The following is an 18,305-nucleotide window of genomic DNA, read 5'->3' as shown; positions in this document are numbered from 1 at the left end:
GTTACCTTTTAGATGAAAGGAGGGGAATGAAGATACTTCACCATGCAAGCTGTCAGTCAAGAGTGCAGTCACTGTGCACAAAAGAAACTGTGCTGTGTTTTCAATTTCCCAAGGCTGCCACAGTTTGCATACAGTATGTGATACTTTGATTTGGAAAGGGTTTCACACAGCTGAGAGGAGATGATGCTGCCTAAGCAGCAGTGACTCTAAGATAAGCAGGATAATTATTACATTTTCATTTCCAAACTATATGGTGATTCTTTCATTACACTGAGATTGTGATTTGCACTTAATATCCATGTCGTGCTCAACTTTAATCCCCCTCCTCCAGCCTACACTTTAGGGTTTCAGTAGGGACTGACCCCCGTGGGTTCGTTTATGGTCATTAATTAACAGCACCGTGACGCAGGGCGCATCTGGCACTTGTTTGCCTTACCTTTATGAGTTTGCACCTGATCTGAGCGGACACCATGTGGCTGTTCCGCAGGTTTCCCACACGGAACATGAGGCACAGTTTGCCGTCTCGCTGAGAAATCACTGCGTCCTGACTGAACATGAGCGTCTCTGCGCGTTTCTTGGGTTGGGACATTTTTATGAACATGCAGCCGATGAGAAAGGCGTCCACTATGGAGCCCAGGAGCGACTGGAACAAGAAGAGGATGATCCCCTCCGGGCACTTCTCCGTGATGTACCGGTAGCCGTAGCCGATCGTGGCTTCGGTTTCGATGAAAAATAAAAAGCTGAGGGGAAGTTGTAAACATTGGCCACGCAGGGGTATAGGACGAGTCGTGGCCATGATTTAGGTCTCCTCTGATGTAGGCGATGATCCACCACATAGATGCCATGACCAGCCATGCGATCGTGTAGGTTAGGATGAAGATGAGCAGGTTCCACCGCCACTTTAGGTCTACCAAAGTGGTAAAAAGGTCAGAGAGGTACCTGCTCGTCTCTCCGCCGAGGTTTCCGTGCTGCACATTGCAGCGACCATTCTTCTCCACGAAGCGCTGGCGTTTCTTCTTGACCGGCGCTGAAAAAGTGGTGCCCGGTTTGTGTTTACCACCTGGTAGTCTTCGCCAAATTTTCTACGAAGTGCAGCCATTTGCTTGACCCGAGCTCTCCTGAAGTAAAGGGTAAATTACTTGCTGTTTTAATCCATCTTTTTGTTTGTTTGAGCCCCAAAAAGACTGGTTATCTGCAGTGCGTAAAATGCGCCATGGCCACTTCAGTGCGCACGGATGTAAATCCTCGAAATAAAATAACTCAAGTATGTCAGTATTTTAATAGCAAAGCTATTATCCGTTTATTTGGAAAGATTTCCACCATTCCTCCAGTTATATGATGGATCAGTGTGGCGTGACATCAAAAGATGAAGTCGCTGAGGTGCCTAAAGTGGTGCGCTCTGCTCAGTCTGTTGGTGATACTCACCAGTGGAGCGAATGAGGAAAATACGAGGAGTTGTCTACCATTCACAGCTTCTGGTGGGCTGTAAAAGATGAAAAGGGAGGTGTGTGTGTGTGTGAGAGAGAGAGCGTGAGATCTGGGAGAGGGAGGGATGGAGTGAGGGAGGGGAGAATTGTGAAGGAGTGTGTGTGTGTGTGTGTGAGAGAGAGAGAGAGAGAGAGAGATGGGGGGGGGGGGGGGGGGGGGGTCTATTAAGGTCTATTAAGTCAGTGTCGGACTTAAATGCTATAAATTATTTCTCCAAATTCGTTAGATTGCATTCACATTCTAGTTCATTATTGATGATTAATAGCATGGAGAGTCATACAGAGATCCTAAATGGTGAGGTTGCAGGAGACAGAATAGCTGTACTTTCAGGTTAGACTATGCCATCTACTGGATGAAGCAGTTATGTGCATTGAGGTAGTCCTGGTCTAGGGAGCACATGAAACACAGATTTCATGCGGGACGTGATCATATTTAAGCTGAAAATAACTATTTGTGTTTCTTTTAAGCAGCTTGTACCTGTACCAGATTGGTGGAGGTTATTAAATTGACAATAAAGTCTTTCAAATTCTTCCTGATACTATTTCCCGAGGACACCACTCTGTTTTATGACTCCTTACACTGATTACATTAAGTAACTTTACCAAGCACTGTCATAAAGCTTTGTCATGAAGCTTTGTTTTAAGCCTGGCCATAAAGCCTTCTCTTCTTTCCTATGAAGCCCTCTTATTGATTTAGCCATTGGCTGACTGCTCCATTGGAGGCTCCTCTATCTAGACTGATACCCTCCCAAAGGACGGCCTTAAAAGGGACGGCTCGACCTTGGCACTCTTTTGGCCCTGTTGTAATCAGACAACAAACAAGTACCAGTATTACAAACCAATACACAAGTACAGTCTCCCTGTAGAGTTTCAATTAGGCTAGTAGTAAAAAACAGAAGCCGCCAATGTGCCCATGTTTCAGGCAGTTTAAAGGATTGTACTGCTGATTTGCAGCTTTGAAATGTGTCACAATGTTCTCAGACTTTGTCCTGCCCCTGAATCTGTGTTGACATGCTATAGTACACCTCTAAACTGAAAAGGTGACTGACAATAATGATAATGTGATACTTTATTGATCCCTATTCACTTGCCCCCCCCCCCCCCCCCCCTTCCAGTGAGGTCAGAGGTCAGGGTTGGCTACAGAGCAGCACCCCTAAGGAATCAGTGAGTTGTCTCAAGGAGACTTCAGCAGGCTGGATGTTGAACACGCCGTTACTTCAATGAGTATGAATAGGCTAACTTAAAAAAACCCTCTGTGTTTTACATAAGCCTGTCCTGTTTAATTTGGCAAACAAGTGTGTTGAAAGAGATAAGAAAAGATGAGGGCTTGTCTGATTTATTATGTCCATAAACTTGATAGGGATGTTCTTGTCATAAAAGGTTTTCTGCCATTTAAATGTGATTATTCTGCAGTTTCTGTGGCCTTACAGGACCATACTTTCTTACATCACCAGCCTATGTTATGTGACTTTTTCCCTTCATTTGTGTGGGATGACTCAGGCTGGGGAAGGTTGGCAACAGAGCAGAGGAAACTAATGAATTGTACCATTACAATTGCCTTTACAGCCATTAACTTGGCTACTGTTAATGAACCAGCAACTTAACTGCTATCAGTCACTTGAACAGCAAAAACGTCCTTGTGGTTTCTTCAACATAAACCATGAATGGATGGTGTTCAAAGGAAGAAGATGGCTCCCAGTGCTACAGCAGCTTTACATACAGAGGGTGAGAAACCAGTCAGGGATTTTCTTTTTTACAACCAGCAATAGATGTTAAGGTTTCCCCTGATCATTTTTAAATATGGCATACAATACATGAGGATTTATTTAGTCACTTGATAATCTTATGAAATTAAAGTGTTATTACTATTATTAGGGATACTAAACAAAGAAATAGTATTTACTCTGTAAGTATATAAAACTCAGACTGATCTAACCGTTTGAGAGGCACAATTAATGTAGTATTTAAAAGCATCAATCAAGCAATAATGTGATTACTAAATGTGTTAAGATGCAGAGAGGAGGAGAGAGAGAGGCAGACAGACAGAGAGAGAGTGAGAGAGAGAGAGAGAGTGTTCATGTTCATATAAATCACAGGTGCAGTGTGGCATTTTGTGGCAATTTCAAATTAAAATGGTCCCCACAATCAAACAAGGGGCCCCATTAAAAAAAAAAATTCAAATTGTTTTCTAGGGAAAAAAAATATTTTCATTAATAATAGAAAAGGCTATGCACTAGTGGTTGCAGGGGATTAGCAGTGCTGCATCGAGCTCACAGTATACACACCGCTGCTGTTTGCACTGTTGAAATGAGCTGCTGTTGCTGCTGCTGACATTTCAGTGTTTTCGGGGGGAGGGGAGAGGGGGGCATTTGAGACAAACTGAAATAACTCCAGTCACTTCACTTGCCCCTGATTTACATAGATGACAGAGAGGTGAACTGAGATGTAGCTGTCACACACTGACTGATAAATCTGAATTCATTCAGTGAGCCTAACTCTTCGAAATCCAGTTAAATCAATCCCATCTCATCTCAATCTCATTATAAATAACCATATATTTTTGAAAACCGTTTTTTTTTTTTGTACATAGCTGCTAAATATGTGTTTGCATGCGCTGAAAGATAATTATACACATTTCCAAATAAGCATATCTGATCTCTCGTCAGCATTAATCCGCAATTTGGAATTCAGCAGATACTCTACTTTATTCTCTCTTCACAGTAGTTATCACTTTTTGATGAATATCAGCCTCTCGACACAGAAAAGTGGAACCAAATCTCCAAATTTTGTTTTTGCAAAGTTGAAGGAGCTTGAAGCAAAATCCACTCTCAAACAGGGTGAGCTGGTAGGTCAAGGTGTATGTGCAGACATAGCTCACACTCATAGACAACAGCAGACACAACAGGAGTTCACCAGTCCAGACCACAGTGAGCTCCCAGGCAGGCTGCTCCACCCCGCCCCAGTCTGCTCAGCTGGAACCAATGGCAGAAAAGCTGTGCTGAAATTAGTGGAAGGATTGGCGTGTAGCATATGCCACCAAAACATCAACTATCAATGCACCGAATATAATTGTCTGAATTTAATTTTATCAATAGCCCCAAGCAAGAACATCAGTCACACCAACACACAAGTTTCTAATAATTGATGAGGGACTTGTGTGTAAAATGAGCTGTTCATAAAGTAGGCCTACTCATATGCGGCTATGATCCTATTGACAATTGAGGATTAGAGTGTAAATGGCTCGGATCGCCATCTGTTATTTGCGGAGCGTCAAGCTTTTCCAGTGCGGAGGAGGAAGTCAAGTCGGCACAGCAAGGTCAACGGCTGAACCTTGGCTCTTAATCAGCCGCGCTTTTCTTGGCTTCCATTAATAGATGAAGAATGAAACTGGATATTCACGTCCAAATTTGTGTATCTGGTTTGTTGGGTTGGGGTGGATGTATTCGAGGGAACAGCGAGAGAGCGAGCAAAGAAATGCCATGCACTCTGAATTATTGATGAGGAGCTAGAATTGATAACCATCTATGTCACGTGATACACAGATTGCCTCAGATACCAGACGAGAACGTGTTAGATCGCTTTTCCAGTTGTTTACCCTTCATAGACGAGGCCTGTTTGTGCAGGTACAGACTTGTTCTCCACTCACTTCCCTCTACGCTGACGGCAGATTACCAGACTAAAAGTGGATTCAGTGGCATAAAGTGCAGGAGTCATAATGTCTCTGACCTTGATGTCCCATCTAGTGCAGCCAACCGCTCGGCTGATAGGAGAGAATAATGGAAAGTTGAGCCATACATTGACATTTCCTAACCTCAGTGATATAAGCTGAGCCTCCCATGGACTTAGAGGATGACATTGAAATGCCACAACATTTATATGCTGTCCTCTGTCTATCTATGTGTGTGTGTGTGTGTGTGTGTGTGTGTGTGTGTGTGATGTGCTTCTGTGTGTATGTGCTCCACCTTGACAGGATTTTACTACAGATGTGACTTCCGACTGATTTCACTGCATCTAATTTAAAGTTATGTAAACATCCAAGCTCTGTATAACCTAGGTGACGGATAATGGCTCATTATTTCCTCAGTAAGTTTAATAAATAAATAAAAAAATAGATGAATTAAACATTTTTGTAATTTGCATTGATGAGCCACGGAACCAAGATTGCAATTTCTCCCACCTCTAATACATTACCTAGCGACTAATGAGCAAAGCTTTGTTCCTTTCCCTATAAATTAGCCATAAAGGAGCCATTACTTGTCTTGAAGCTTCCTGGTTACCTTCAAACTGTGGCCTGATGAACTTTCTTTAAACGCAACTGAATCCATATCTGTACATCCTCACACTCTAATCTGTGATTATCCTTTAGATCTCTGCACATTTTAAGATACTCCTCAGGCGAGCATCGTCACACTGCACAATGTGATGAACGAAACTCTAATACATATTTAAATGCTCCGAGATGAGAGTGATTTCAAAGATATTGCTGTCAGCGGTGCGGGTTGTCATCAAGGATATATGGGGACATCAAAAATGTACTCCACTGACCTTTTTTGCATTACTCTGCTGTCTCCATTTCAATTATGCTCTGCTTTCTGAATTAATTGGGTCATCAGCGCAGGCAATTAGGAGTGGGGGCGCAAGGCCTGAATGAGGCGAGTCACTGTGATGTGCTTTTAGATGTACACACAGCCATTCATCCAGCACATCTAAAGGCTTCACATCTAATACATCTAATACATCTCTTATGATCATCTGAGTGGCTGGTCTGGCATTGCTAGACTCCCTCTGTCAGTCTGCTCTTTTATTTTCTGGATCACTACTTGTTTTCACAGCCCGCTCTCATCACCAGACACCAGACCATTGTTGCTAATTAGTTTTCACGCTATTTAAGGATTTGATTTCTTTTGAGCTGAATGTGTCACAATATCAACCAGGCTTATTAAAAAACCAAACAGATTTCAGATTTCTATTATCTTACGATTTTAAAAGAGTAATTCCCTGCAACACTTTCATGATAACCTCACATAACTATGAACAGTCAACCTGCCATTTGTCTTTTCTGGTATCTTTATTCACCAGCTGGCATTCAGGGTTTTTATCTCTTTCCTTTATCAATAATTGCAAACACACTAAATTGTTTGTTGGAGGAGAAGAAATAACAGAAAGAATAAAACTGTCTTGTATAACAAAACTAAAGCAAGTGAGTGACAGCGCAAAAGAACAGTGATTATTAGTGACTGACTGTTAGGATAGATGTGCCAAAACCTCCGCTCCAAAATACAGTATATGTCTTGAGATGCTCTTCAACTGGTTTATGGAAAGACTGGCAGAGTGTTAAGATGTGTGTGCACAGTATGAAGGACTATAAAGGAATTTGAAGGAAGTCTTACAACTGCTGTCAGGATTTTTATTTATTTATTTATTTTTTTGGTCAAAGAAGGTTCATGGGGGGGGGGAAATGTCATATAGAGCAAAGTCTTCCATATAGCCTCCTGTCACTCTACTATGTGAAGCGTAGCAGGTCTATGTCAACATTTCAGATAAGACACGTCTAGGGATTATGAAAAATAACTACAGTAATCCTACAATAAATACTGTACAAATACTGCACATATAGCTCAGCTAACCTATGAATCCCTATAGGAAATATTATAGGAATTGTACAGTGATAGCATAGGAGATAAAAAAACAACAACAAGAAAATCCATAAAGTATGGTAACATCACTATAAACTCACTAGTTGAGTACCACACTGCCTGTGGTACTCAATTGTGTAAGGTTTATGATTCCTTGTATTCAGGGACGTATTGGAGGGATGCAGTAAAGTTTATCCACCTTTTATAGGGGGACATTCATTTTTAAGACCTAAATTCACAGTATTCACAGTAGCCTATAAGTACTATCAAGCTGATGTAAATTAGATGTTAGGGACTTTTAAGGGCGGAACAAATAATTCAGTGCTTTTCTGAAAAAATATTTGAGTTGGTTATATTGGTAGTTGTTATTGCCTCATGATAATCACCAACTGGAGGTTGTAGTTTAACCCATGCAGCTTTGCAACAATCACTACAATACTTCTTGTGCTCCTGCAGGATGAGATTTTATAAGGTGTGTACTCAGCATTACAGTGTGTTCAGTTTAATTCATTTACTTACTTGGCAGAAGTATTTGGCAGAAACAGCACTAGCAAAGCAGTACACACACTAGACCTTATCCTAAGTCAAACACCAGGTTATGCAGTTTCCTTCCCAGTCTGTCTCTTCTCAGGACCCGTCCGCCTGTCGGACCCAGAATCCCCTGCGCCGAGGCAAGATGGAAGAACACAGCAGCTGCGAGAGAACAATGTTTTGGCTCTAAAGACTGAAACGGACAGCCGAAGGTGATCTAAACCAGCCAAAACAGCGGGTCGTGGTCATGCACTGGTAAGGGGAAATCACAAAATCCAACTTTGGGGAAGACTTGGCCGCTACAATGTTTTAAGAACGCGTACGGGACAGACAACAAAGCGCAGCGCAGTAACGTTACATTACCGCTAGTTAGCCTGCTAGCTGTCTCGGCTAGCCCGACGAGCATCATTGTTCGTTGGAGTTGTATGGGCCGTTTGTTATGGGTCAACACTGCTGCCTGAGCTGTCGCTCCATCACTTACAGTCGGTTCACTGTCCACAAGACGAGCGACCAGGAGAAAATAGTAACGTTTTAAGTTTAGTTTGTGTAACCAAATACTGTCCTTAATGACATTTTCAGGGGGAAGTCAACATACGTCCTTGATAATTTCGGCAACTCGCGTATTTTGTTTGCTTGTGTAACGCTACTGTGCAGTGCCATTTCGCACTTCTATTTAACACTAAATCACAATTCTTTAATTTGAGGATAAACTCCAAAAGGAAGTTCACATACAGTGATAAGAGGAGAGTTCCAAAATGCTTTGAGGGGGTTTCTGTTCAAGCTTACATGGTAAGTTATTCATCAGTACAGACATCCACTGTCGTTATTGCATGGCCATATTAATAATTGCTTGATCCTGCATCACAAAGAAGGGCCCCGTAAGAGTGGTTAGCCAAATGGTTAGCTAGGTAGCTAATTGCATGGCTAGCAAGCTTGATAGCTTTTGAACGGAGACAGACCATAGGGTCCACTCACTACACGGTGTAATGAAAAAGCACGCATTTGAGAAATGAGAGCTTAGCTGGAGTAACCGTTGTCTTGTTTCGCGTTTGAAAAAGTTGGCTATACGTTAGCAAGGTAGGTTATTGCTAGCACACCGTCGGAGCTGAAGGCATTTGGCATTAGTCAGGTCGCATACATTAGCCAGATTGCTCGTTCATGCAGCGGTCGAATGGATGTTTGTTATAAAACTGTTGAGAGAAAATATAACTGGGATTAATATTAAAATACAACGTTTGACGAAAAATGCAGAGAAACGTCAATCAATGAGTTAAAGGGACACCTTCCTAACGTTACCTTTCTTAAGCCATAGTTGGACATAATCCCATTTAATTTTAAATTTTAACGAGCTGCATCTTGACCTTGCGCCTAAGTTTCCATCCGTGTATGAAGTGTGTGTGACTCAGCCAACTCTTACAACAGTGTGTGCATTAAACATTAAAGTCACCTTGGTAAGGGGAGCCATTACAGAGCAGACACTTGATTTGTTTATGCTTAATAGCATTGATCAGCCCAACAGTCGAGTATCTCCACCAACAGCCTTTCAAATGCAGACTGTAGGCTCTCTCATTGGCAGATAAGCCCATGCAAATAGGATGACTGTGTCGAGCAGGCCCATCAAACAGATTAACACAGAGCTTCAATCCTCTCTTTCCTCATCTAATGTCGCCTCCAGCACTGCAGTCACAGTGACCTTTTGGCCCTGCACAATATATACACACTGTCTGTAATGTAAGATAGGGAATGTTGTCTGGTATAGGTCCAGTGTTTTGCTTGTTTCCACATGTCACCATGCCAGACTGTAGCACTTTGTTGACCCACAAACCCTCATTTTTAATCCGACTAAGCATTCTGTTGTGAGATCAGAGGCTGCGAGACTGATTCCTGAAGATCGAGCTTAACTTGCTCCATAATTATTGTTTAGTGAGCTATCATTTGTGTTTATCCTCACTGCTTGATTGCTACTTATGTACTTCCTAAAAGCAGTATACAGTGGTCTATTCTTGTCTCTTTCATTGACTCCTGCTGTTATTTTCCTCTCAGGATGACACTGATTGGCACCCTATAGTTTTCCTACCTGCCCGCCCACATTCACCATGAGCATCATTCAAGACAAACTAGGCAATGAATTCCTGCGCTCCAATGGGGGCATGGACTCCAATTTTGGCTCTGGCATGATCATGTTCAGCCACCTTCCCCCGGTGACCAGCTTCACCCGGCTGGCAGCCCATTCCGTCATGCAGGACCTTCCACCACAAGAGATGATCCTCAAGAAGGAGCGTGACTCGCCCGACTGCAGCGGGGGCACCCTGGGCAGCAGTCTGGGGTGTGGGGGGGTGGGGGACTATGTTCACGCCATGGGCATCAAGCAGGAAAAGCTGACGGAGCACGATTATCGTCTGCCGCTGTACCCCGGAGGCCCTGGAAAGAGCACAGAGCTGCTGGAGGTGACGGTGGGTAACCACCCGAGCCTGCTGGTGCACGACCTCAGCATGGGCAACGTAAGTACCTGTGATGGGAAAGAGAATGGGAGGGGGAATTAATTTTTTTTTCTGAAGCAATGGCTATGTTTATCTGTGCACAACAATGTTACTGTTGCCAATAGAGTAAGACAATTGTGTGATTAACCTGTTTACATGATTCCATAAAGTGACACCTCCCCTAATAATCCAGTTTACATTGATTACATTGCTGTGGTTATTGTAAGTATTGTCTTTTTAAGCTAGATGCCCCTGACAGAACAACATGAGCTACGACACAAACCACCACATGATTAATTAAATGATTAAGGTGTATACTTGTTCTGACTTGTTCTCTATTAATGGGAGTAAAATCGGAGCACTCCACACATATATCACTGCGAATGCTAGTACTCCAACAAAAAACATTATTCCACAAACAGAGTCAGAGTGTTATGTGTTTACATAGATTCTGCCTCACTCCCATCATAGACTTAATCACATTAGTCACATTTTTTTGTGTGTATGTAAATGTGGCCCATGTAGAATTACACAAATACCAGAAATGTAGGCCCATATTAAGCATAGGTTAAAAAAAACTCAATGGAGATAATGAGATAGGTAGATAGTGATAGGTATAGTGAACACCTACACAGTTAAATCAAACCCCCATGTGTGGATTTGAGGCTTGGTTCTTATCGGCTCCCCAGCCTTTGGGGTGCTGACTTGTCAAACAGCCAATATTTTAAAAGCAGGATGGAGAAGGAGGAGCCTGAGAAAGGAGGGGTGCAGGGGAGGAGCTTGTGTGGAACGGGTAATGGTGACATAAATCTACTGAAGGCTTGAGATGCAAAATATAAATCAGCCCCCCGCCCCCCCCCACTCGCTAGAACGGTGATGTCATCTAGCCTCAGTCAGCATGAATGAAAACATCTTGGCAAGGACACGGCTGTCTTGTTTGAGCTTGCACTTCATTTCAATTGTCTTTTGTGCTCGCTCAAGTAGACACACACGCACGCACATACCTCTGTCTAACAATAGCCAGGCATTGGAGGTCATCAGGCTCTTGGTGCAAGTATGTTAAAAAATAGAATAAATGATTCTCTGCACTTCATCATATTTTCTTTTAATGGGCTTTGCAAGGACAACTCGGGGGTGAAGACTTTATATAAACACAAGCCAGCAGCTAATTGGAGCCCTCTGGCCCTGTGACAACAGAAAGAAAACCTTTCCAAATGACCACTTTCAGTCAGGCACACATACTTATGATGAATTTAGTATGCTGAGGAGAGTTATGTTGGAGAAAATAAAGCCCTGCAGTCAGGAGTATTTTTCTTTGGCAGGCTCGCCTCCCAAATTGTTGCACTTATTCTCAGGCTAATGGCCTTCTTGTGAGCGTGTAGCCATTTTGTGCCCTTTGGGCCAGTGTGTTCTAACTAAAAATCAGACTTATTTTGTTTTGGCTAGACTTGCTCTTGCATGTGCGTCCACATTCATCCCACCAGTCTCCATATGGCAGTGAGGTGCAGCCTGTTCAAGTAATAAAGTTTAATTGAAAATGAAATGGCAATGAGGGGTGGTAAACAAAAGGAAGAAAGGGGTGGGATCAGTGCTCAAGGGCAGCTGGATACCATTCTGTCCCTTGTGAAATGAATGCACTGCACAGATTCTTTGTTAGAGGATGAATTTTAATACAGGGTAATATTTTGAGAATTGATACATTCAGGAACAGACTGAAGTGAGGTGTGCAGTTTGTGTGTTTATTTCTTTAGTTATAATACCAAATGAATGGCTCTCACAAATTGCAGGCAGCTTATCCATAGAGGGAGACATGAAGAGGGCCATAAATTTAGAGCTTTGTTATTCCGCCCACTGGAGCCACATCTAGCACTATGAGTTTCAAACAGACTATCACTAGACATTGTTTAAGTGTTGTTTGTTGGCACAATGCACAACCGTTTGCATGTATGTTAGTTTTAGACTGAAGGCCCTTAACCTTCAATCGAGTAATTTCCTTGTCTTGGCTTGCTCTCACGGCCTCTCGCTCTCCCTTTGTCATCCTCACAGCTGCCGAGTCGGTTAGGAAAAGAGCCCACTGGGAGAAAAGGTCGAAGGTCAAATGGTGATGGACAGGAGGGGAAGCCGAGAAAGAAACGAAGTGAGGCAAAGGTTTGTCATATTCCCATATTCTATATTTCCATCATTTATTTATGAATTGTATCATAGATCTTGATGCGCAAATAAAATATTTAATATTTAAAGTCTTCACCAATTAGTTGTTTCAGCGATGTGAGAACCATTTTTGCACATCCACAGCATTCAGTAATCACTACAAGTGAATAGGAAGATTAGTGTGCTACTCCAAACCTATGTATACGGTCAACTTGTATAATGTATTGTACCTGTAATAAACATAATTTTAACCTATTAGGATAGTATGCATAAATGTGGTAGTTTGCAACATTTGCTGTCTTACTATATCATATTAACTGCCATTCATGATAGATAAGATTGGATATTCTGTTCACCTTTTATTCAGTAGTATTTTAATATAAATATCTAGGCCTGTAGGAAACGTGTTGCAGGTGATCCATTGTAGTCATTTCACATTGAATTATGCATATTTAGGTACACAAAAATATTTGTAATGCATACTTATGCCTACCTCGTAAAATTCTCCTCATGATTTTTAAAAGAGCATGCATAACGCTAATCAAACATGTGGATTCTGTCGAATATAAAAGTGTTCCCCCTCCTGATCCTTAACAATGTATCGAGATAACATAGAAGTAGGCTGACCGAATCCGACCTCTCCGCTTCTCCTTTGTTGTTCTGTAGCAATCAATGATGCTGGATGCAGATGGAGGCAGCCTGTCACCAGGAACCAAGCCGCACATCTGTGAGCACTGCAGTGCATCCTTCAGAAGCTCCTATCACCTACGCAGACATGTCCTCATTCACACAGGTACTATAGGGAGCAAATTTCCACCCCCATGCTCAGGTTTTCTTTCTCATGTGCTTCTTGTCTTTTAAGTAAGGTTGCAACAAAAAATTATTTTGGTAATTGCTTAATCAGCTCAAGAAGGAACCTAAACAGTTCTGTCGTGCCGTCATCATCATGCGAGCTGACAGAAACTGACACTGACGTTATCATTATGACTACGGCACTTTAGCCAAAAATCATTTTACGCCAGGACTGTGCTAGAACTTGTGGAGAGCTCTGCAGTGAACACCATTTTATTGCTTAAAGATTAAGCAAACTTAATTAATGTTATCTCAGGCTATGAGCATCAGTGTTGTCGTAATGTAACAGATTTGCACTTACCTTGAAGAAGCTCTGCCATCGTCTGCAGGGGGATGTTTTGTTTTCAGATGCTCGATCAAGCTTGTTGTACTGCAGTGGCATGCCAAGTCGATCTTGTGCTGTATGCGTGTTACTACACTATTGGGCTTTTCCTCGAAGTGTTCCCACATGCTGCTGTTTTTCTGTCTTTGTCTTGATGACTCATCATCATCAGAACTGCTGTGTGCAGTGCATCACCATTTTCAAAATACAAACAAAAAGTGAGGAAATGGGCTTGAGTATTTTTGACGACAAATCACAATGGAAATACTTTTAGGTAATTTGTTATTGTCGATAATGTTGAATAATATCTGCCTTACTTTGAGGCTTTGTTTCTTATTACATTGTATTGAAATTATGTCAGACAAAAGATGAGTGTAGGCATCCTTTCAGTTTGAGATTTAACCTCATTGAATATTGGATTATTTTTTCATATCCTAGTATAAAGGGTTTACAGTTGAGATTACGCACCCTCTGGGGGCCATATTGGAGGTCCACATTGGAGGTTCTTGGGCAAAAATACATCTGTGGAAAGCTGATTGTCTTTCTACAACCTGTCTCACCAGAACCTAATAAACATGTTTCATTTTTTGTGCTGTTTTTAATTGGGAATTAGTTCCCAATTTGATACATGTGATCAGATCTATTCTGTGGTTTAGGTAATGTCAGCTTGTTAGCTTGCTAATCATAGCATCTGATCAGGTGACCATCACTGTCTTCTTGTAAACACATCTGATTTTGTAAATGCTCTCGTCAGAAACTACTAGAATTCTGTGATGCAGACGGGAAGAAAAGAGGAATAATCAGCTAGAGATGGGGCACAAGCAAGTAGTATAGTTTCAGAAATTAGTTTCACTAGTGTTTTGTTTTGTTTTTACCTGGTCATGCTGTATTTTATGACCATTTTTAGTTATAGAATTGATGAGCATGTGCTGCAGCTTGATAGAACTAAGCTGTTGATTAATTTTATTTTCACATTCCTGTCCACGACCCCTTATTAGCAAATGTAAGAAATGCTGTTGCAGCCAATTAATTTAGGTGTAGGCTGTTTTTTCAGTTGTAGCTTTTCATTCATCAGTCCATGAAAATAATGGATAAGACAATATTTCCAAGTCCAAGCAAACCTTGACGAGGGAAGGTAGTGGCAATGGTGGCTAGTACTCACTATACAGCATATTGTAACCATCTAAACCTCTGCTTGCCTTATTTCAGGTGAAAGACCATTCAGATGCAGTCAGTGCAACATGAGTTTCATTCAGAAGTACCTACTCCAGCGGCACGAGAAGATTCACAGTGGTGAGTGATTAATCTCTATCGCCAAAGGGCCTGACACAACCTGTGAATCACCCAGTGCTTCCAGTGAGCCTGAAGATATCTGACCTTGACCTGTGCTTTTTCTGTATGTCAGGAGAGAAGCCATTCAGCTGTGACCAGTGTAACATGCGTTTCATTCAGAAGTACCACATGGAGAGGCACAAGAGGACACACAGTGGAGAAAAGCCGTACAGATGTGAGACCTGCCAACAGGTTAGTTAGCCTCAAGTATCCCCCACAGGGTTTTCACAACTTCATAACATGGCTTTCTAAATGGGGAAAATTTGCATTGCATTTAATTTTTGTATCCCATGACGTAAGATTATTCTTCATTATTTGTCTCAAAGAGAACATGTGTTTCTGCCCTGCAGTATTTTTCCAGGACAGACCGATTGCTTAAGCACAAGCGAACCTGTGGAGAAGCCATAAAGAAGGGGCTGGAGCCTGGGATGTTGGACATGGGTTGTGCAGACATGGGGCATGGCAGCTATGGAATCACTCAGGGAAATGCTGGGACTACTGGCAGAAAGAGGGGAAGGTCCAAAAACTCTGGAGAGGGAGGGGAGCGCAGGAAGAAGAAGCAGGGAGCAGGAGGAGGAGGAGGAGGAGGAGCAGCAGGGTTGGGGGCCTCGCACATCCACGGACCAGTATCTGGAGGCTACAGTGTCCATGAATACTCTGTGCCGAATCAAACGGTGTCCTCCTCTACTGAGCCAGGGCCCAGCATGCACCAGGGCCACCATGGCCGAGCTCCAAAGATGGCATTCAAGAGGGCCAATCGTAAGGGCCTTGATAAGGTGGGACTGGGACAGGCCAAACCGGGCCCCATGGAGCAGAGTGGGGGTATGCATGGCCTTGGCCTCATGCAGGGTAACGGGGTCAAAGCAGGCCCCACCAGCAGCAACTACGACGACGCCATGCAGTTTCTCAAGAAGAGACGCTACCTTCATGCAGCAAACAATGCAACCGTATCAGGGCCCGGGGTGGCAGGAGGAACCAGCAACGAGTATGACGTTGGCGTTGGTCACCTGTCCTCCCAGCAGTCGGTCATCCAGGGTGTGGTTTCCGGTGTGATGGACAGCGACTCGCCCCTGAGTCTGCTGGACGCCTCTCCCATGGGCGTGGACAAGCACGACAAGTCGGGGATCCCCGACGAGGTGCTGCAGAGCCTGCTCGACCACTACGCTCAGAAACCCGACGGCTCGCACCACGACGTGCACTTTGACATCGGTGACCAGCATGTGGAGCTGCACCCTCCCTCAGCTGATGGACCCGACCTCGGCCACAACACCGACACCCCCAGCCCATCTGGAGACAAGACTGTCATCATGCACGAATACTCCCGCTTCCTGCTGCAGGCCTTGGAGCGCACCAGCCACAGTGCCAGCTTCCCTCTGGGCCCAGGGCCTCCCGCCTCCGGACCGTTCACCAGCTCCCACCCGGGCAACCCCCTCTACTCCGACAAGAACATCTACACTACTTCCCCTCTGGAGTGCGGGTTCGGCCAGTCGGTGGCCTCGCCCTCGCTGCCCTCCTCCGTGCCAAAGTCTCACTTTGCGATGCTGACAGGCTCCTCACCGCAGCACCACAGCTTCCACCTGAGCAGCCTGGAGCCTTCCACACACCAGCAGCTCACCCCGTCTCAGGAGCTCACCGACCAGATGGAGAAGCACCACTCCTCCACTCCCCCTTCCTCCTACCAGATCAGCCCATCTGACCTGAGCAGCCAGAAGGACCAGCCGCCGGTGAAGAACGGCACCGCGGTCTACCCTCTGGCCCCCTCGCAGGACCTGGCCTCTCTGGACTCCTCCAAGCCTTCCTACCAGATAGAGAACTTTGCCCAGGCCTTTGGCTCCCAGTTCAAGTCAGACGGCCACGGCTTGTCTTATGGCACTGACTCTAGCGGGGAGGTGGACCACAGGATACGGACGCCTGTGTCTGAATTCTCAGGGTATAGTAGTTTGTTAGCCGATGTCAATGAGCCAGTAAGTACAGGTTCCAAAACCCCAACAAGCCAAAGCTACAGATGAGGGCCTGGGAGGGTGAGAACATTCTGTTGTTGAAAGTTCATTTTTTTGTTTTCATTTTTTTTAGTGCTCCTATTTTATTATTATTATTATTGTTATTATTATTATTATTATTATTATTGTTATTTTTTTAAGTGACATTTTTATTTTAATTATTATACTGACGCTGTTTATATGCCCCACTCCTCTCCCCAGGATAAGCCTGCAAGGCCTCCTACAAATGCAATTTTTTGTTTCTAGATATCCTTTTTTTTTTTTTTTAAAGTATGTATTGACTCTGTTTATTCATTTCATATTAGTGTCATTAGGTCTGCTTGTTAATCGTTAAATTGAAAGTACTTTTTAAACAAGCGTAGAGTAGCAATGGATTTTCCCATGAGCTGACGTGTTTTAGCAATCAACTTTACAATTGTAAAATAATAATGGAAATAACCATGATGGCAGGGAATAGCCCAGAACTGAAATAGCAAAAAAAAGAAGTTATTGTCTGTTACAAGGTTAAAAGTATTACTCAGGAAAAAGTGGAAAAGGAGAAGCCTATGGGGTGCAGTGAGCGCTCATTTCAGAAGTGTAAGTTTGCGACTTCAGAGAGGATTTTTCTTGTTGTTATTATGTTTTATTCCTTGGTGAATGAGTGTGACAATAACAGACTGCTGCCAGCTCACTTGAACACTGAGAACACTTTCCACTTGGCTATATAGAGATTATGGTACTTTCTTGTCAATGTGAAACTCATGTTTTCTTCAATAAGGGCCATATATATATATTTATAAGAATATATATTATGTAAAATAACAGATTTAATCATTCTGGAGAACTGCCAGGTGAAGTAGAGGAAGAAAGGGGGCTGGTTTAGGGGGTAAATGTTGTCCTTGTTATATTTTTGGAGAACAAAAGTGATGTTAGGGCTTTTCTTTGGCCAATAGAGGTTGCTGTTGGACAGCGATGGAACGGCCTTCCCCCTCCTGTCCCCCTATTCTTCCTCGGTTCTCTTTATTTCTTTAAAAGAATCCAATTAGCACTTTGAGCCGTTTATTACATTGAATAAACTACCCCATTGGATCAGGAAAGCTGAAACGTCAGGAATGGGCTGGCTTTCGAAAGAGATGTCTGGTTGTTGGGTTTGAGCATATGCAGACGGGGGTTTCTGGGGTTGAACATGTTTGGATGGGAGTATGATGGGAATACCCTTTGTTTGGATGGCATGGTTTATAGAGGATGGTGGGTGGGTGGGGGGGGGGGCAGGGTTTATACGCAAAGGTGGGTGGGAATGGTCATGGGATTTTTTATTAACATTGTCTCTTTTTCTCCTTATCATGTTTAGGGAAGGGTTAGATTGTGGGAGGGAGCGGGGGAGTTGGTCTTTTAAAAAAAAAAAAAATTTACATTTAAATGGGATAATGTAAATGTAATTCACAGCCCCTAGTTTTAGTTTTAATTGTTACCCAGTTTAGCAGCTTTATTATTGAATTTGATGACCAATGTGTTAGTGACTGAGAATTTCTTCT

General features: G+C 43.1%; 1 protein-coding gene and 1 pseudogene across 1 annotated transcript; one reads left to right on the top strand and one right to left on the bottom strand.

Annotated features, from left to right (window-relative positions):
* Nucleotides 1–399: 399 nt before the first annotated feature.
* LOC139656761 (G protein-activated inward rectifier potassium channel 1 pseudogene) lies at nucleotides 400–1,099 on the bottom strand (annotated as a pseudogene).
* A 6,693-nt stretch (nucleotides 1,100–7,792) lies between these two features.
* Nucleotides 7,793–18,002, top strand: znf281a (zinc finger protein 281a). The gene is made up of 7 exons (XM_071534378.1): nucleotides 7,793–7,909; nucleotides 9,698–10,155; nucleotides 12,181–12,282; nucleotides 12,952–13,078; nucleotides 14,669–14,752; nucleotides 14,865–14,983; nucleotides 15,142–18,002. Exons 2-7 carry the CDS (start codon nucleotides 9,751–9,753, stop codon nucleotides 16,798–16,800), a joined length of 2,496 nt encoding a protein of 831 aa, XP_071390479.1. The 5' UTR covers nucleotides 7,793–7,909; nucleotides 9,698–9,750; the 3' UTR covers nucleotides 16,801–18,002.
* Nucleotides 18,003–18,305: the final 303 nt, after the last annotated feature.

Source organism: Centroberyx affinis, unplaced genomic scaffold, assembly GCF_046629955.1.
Source record: "Centroberyx affinis isolate AG114_WGS23_722 - 3 ecotype Tasmania unplaced genomic scaffold, CSIRO-AGI_Caff_v1 ptg002531l_1, whole genome shotgun sequence".
In the NCBI taxonomy this organism is placed as follows: domain Eukaryota; kingdom Metazoa; phylum Chordata; class Actinopteri; order Beryciformes; family Berycidae; genus Centroberyx; species Centroberyx affinis.
The sequence above is the reverse complement of the archived record's forward strand: the minus strand, read 5'-3'. Positions and strand labels throughout refer to the sequence as shown.

Coding starts and splice junctions, on each gene's coding strand:
- znf281a (XM_071534378.1), top strand. CDS start 9,751: ATGAGCATCATTCAAGACAAACTAGGCAATGAATTCCTGCGCTCCAAT. Junction 14,753..14,864: donor GCACGAGAAGATTCACAGTG/GTGAGTGATTAA, acceptor TCTGTATGTCAG/GAGAGAAGCCATTCAGCTGT. Junction 14,984..15,141: donor GATGTGAGACCTGCCAACAG/GTTAGTTAGCCT, acceptor TCTGCCCTGCAG/TATTTTTCCAGGACAGACCG.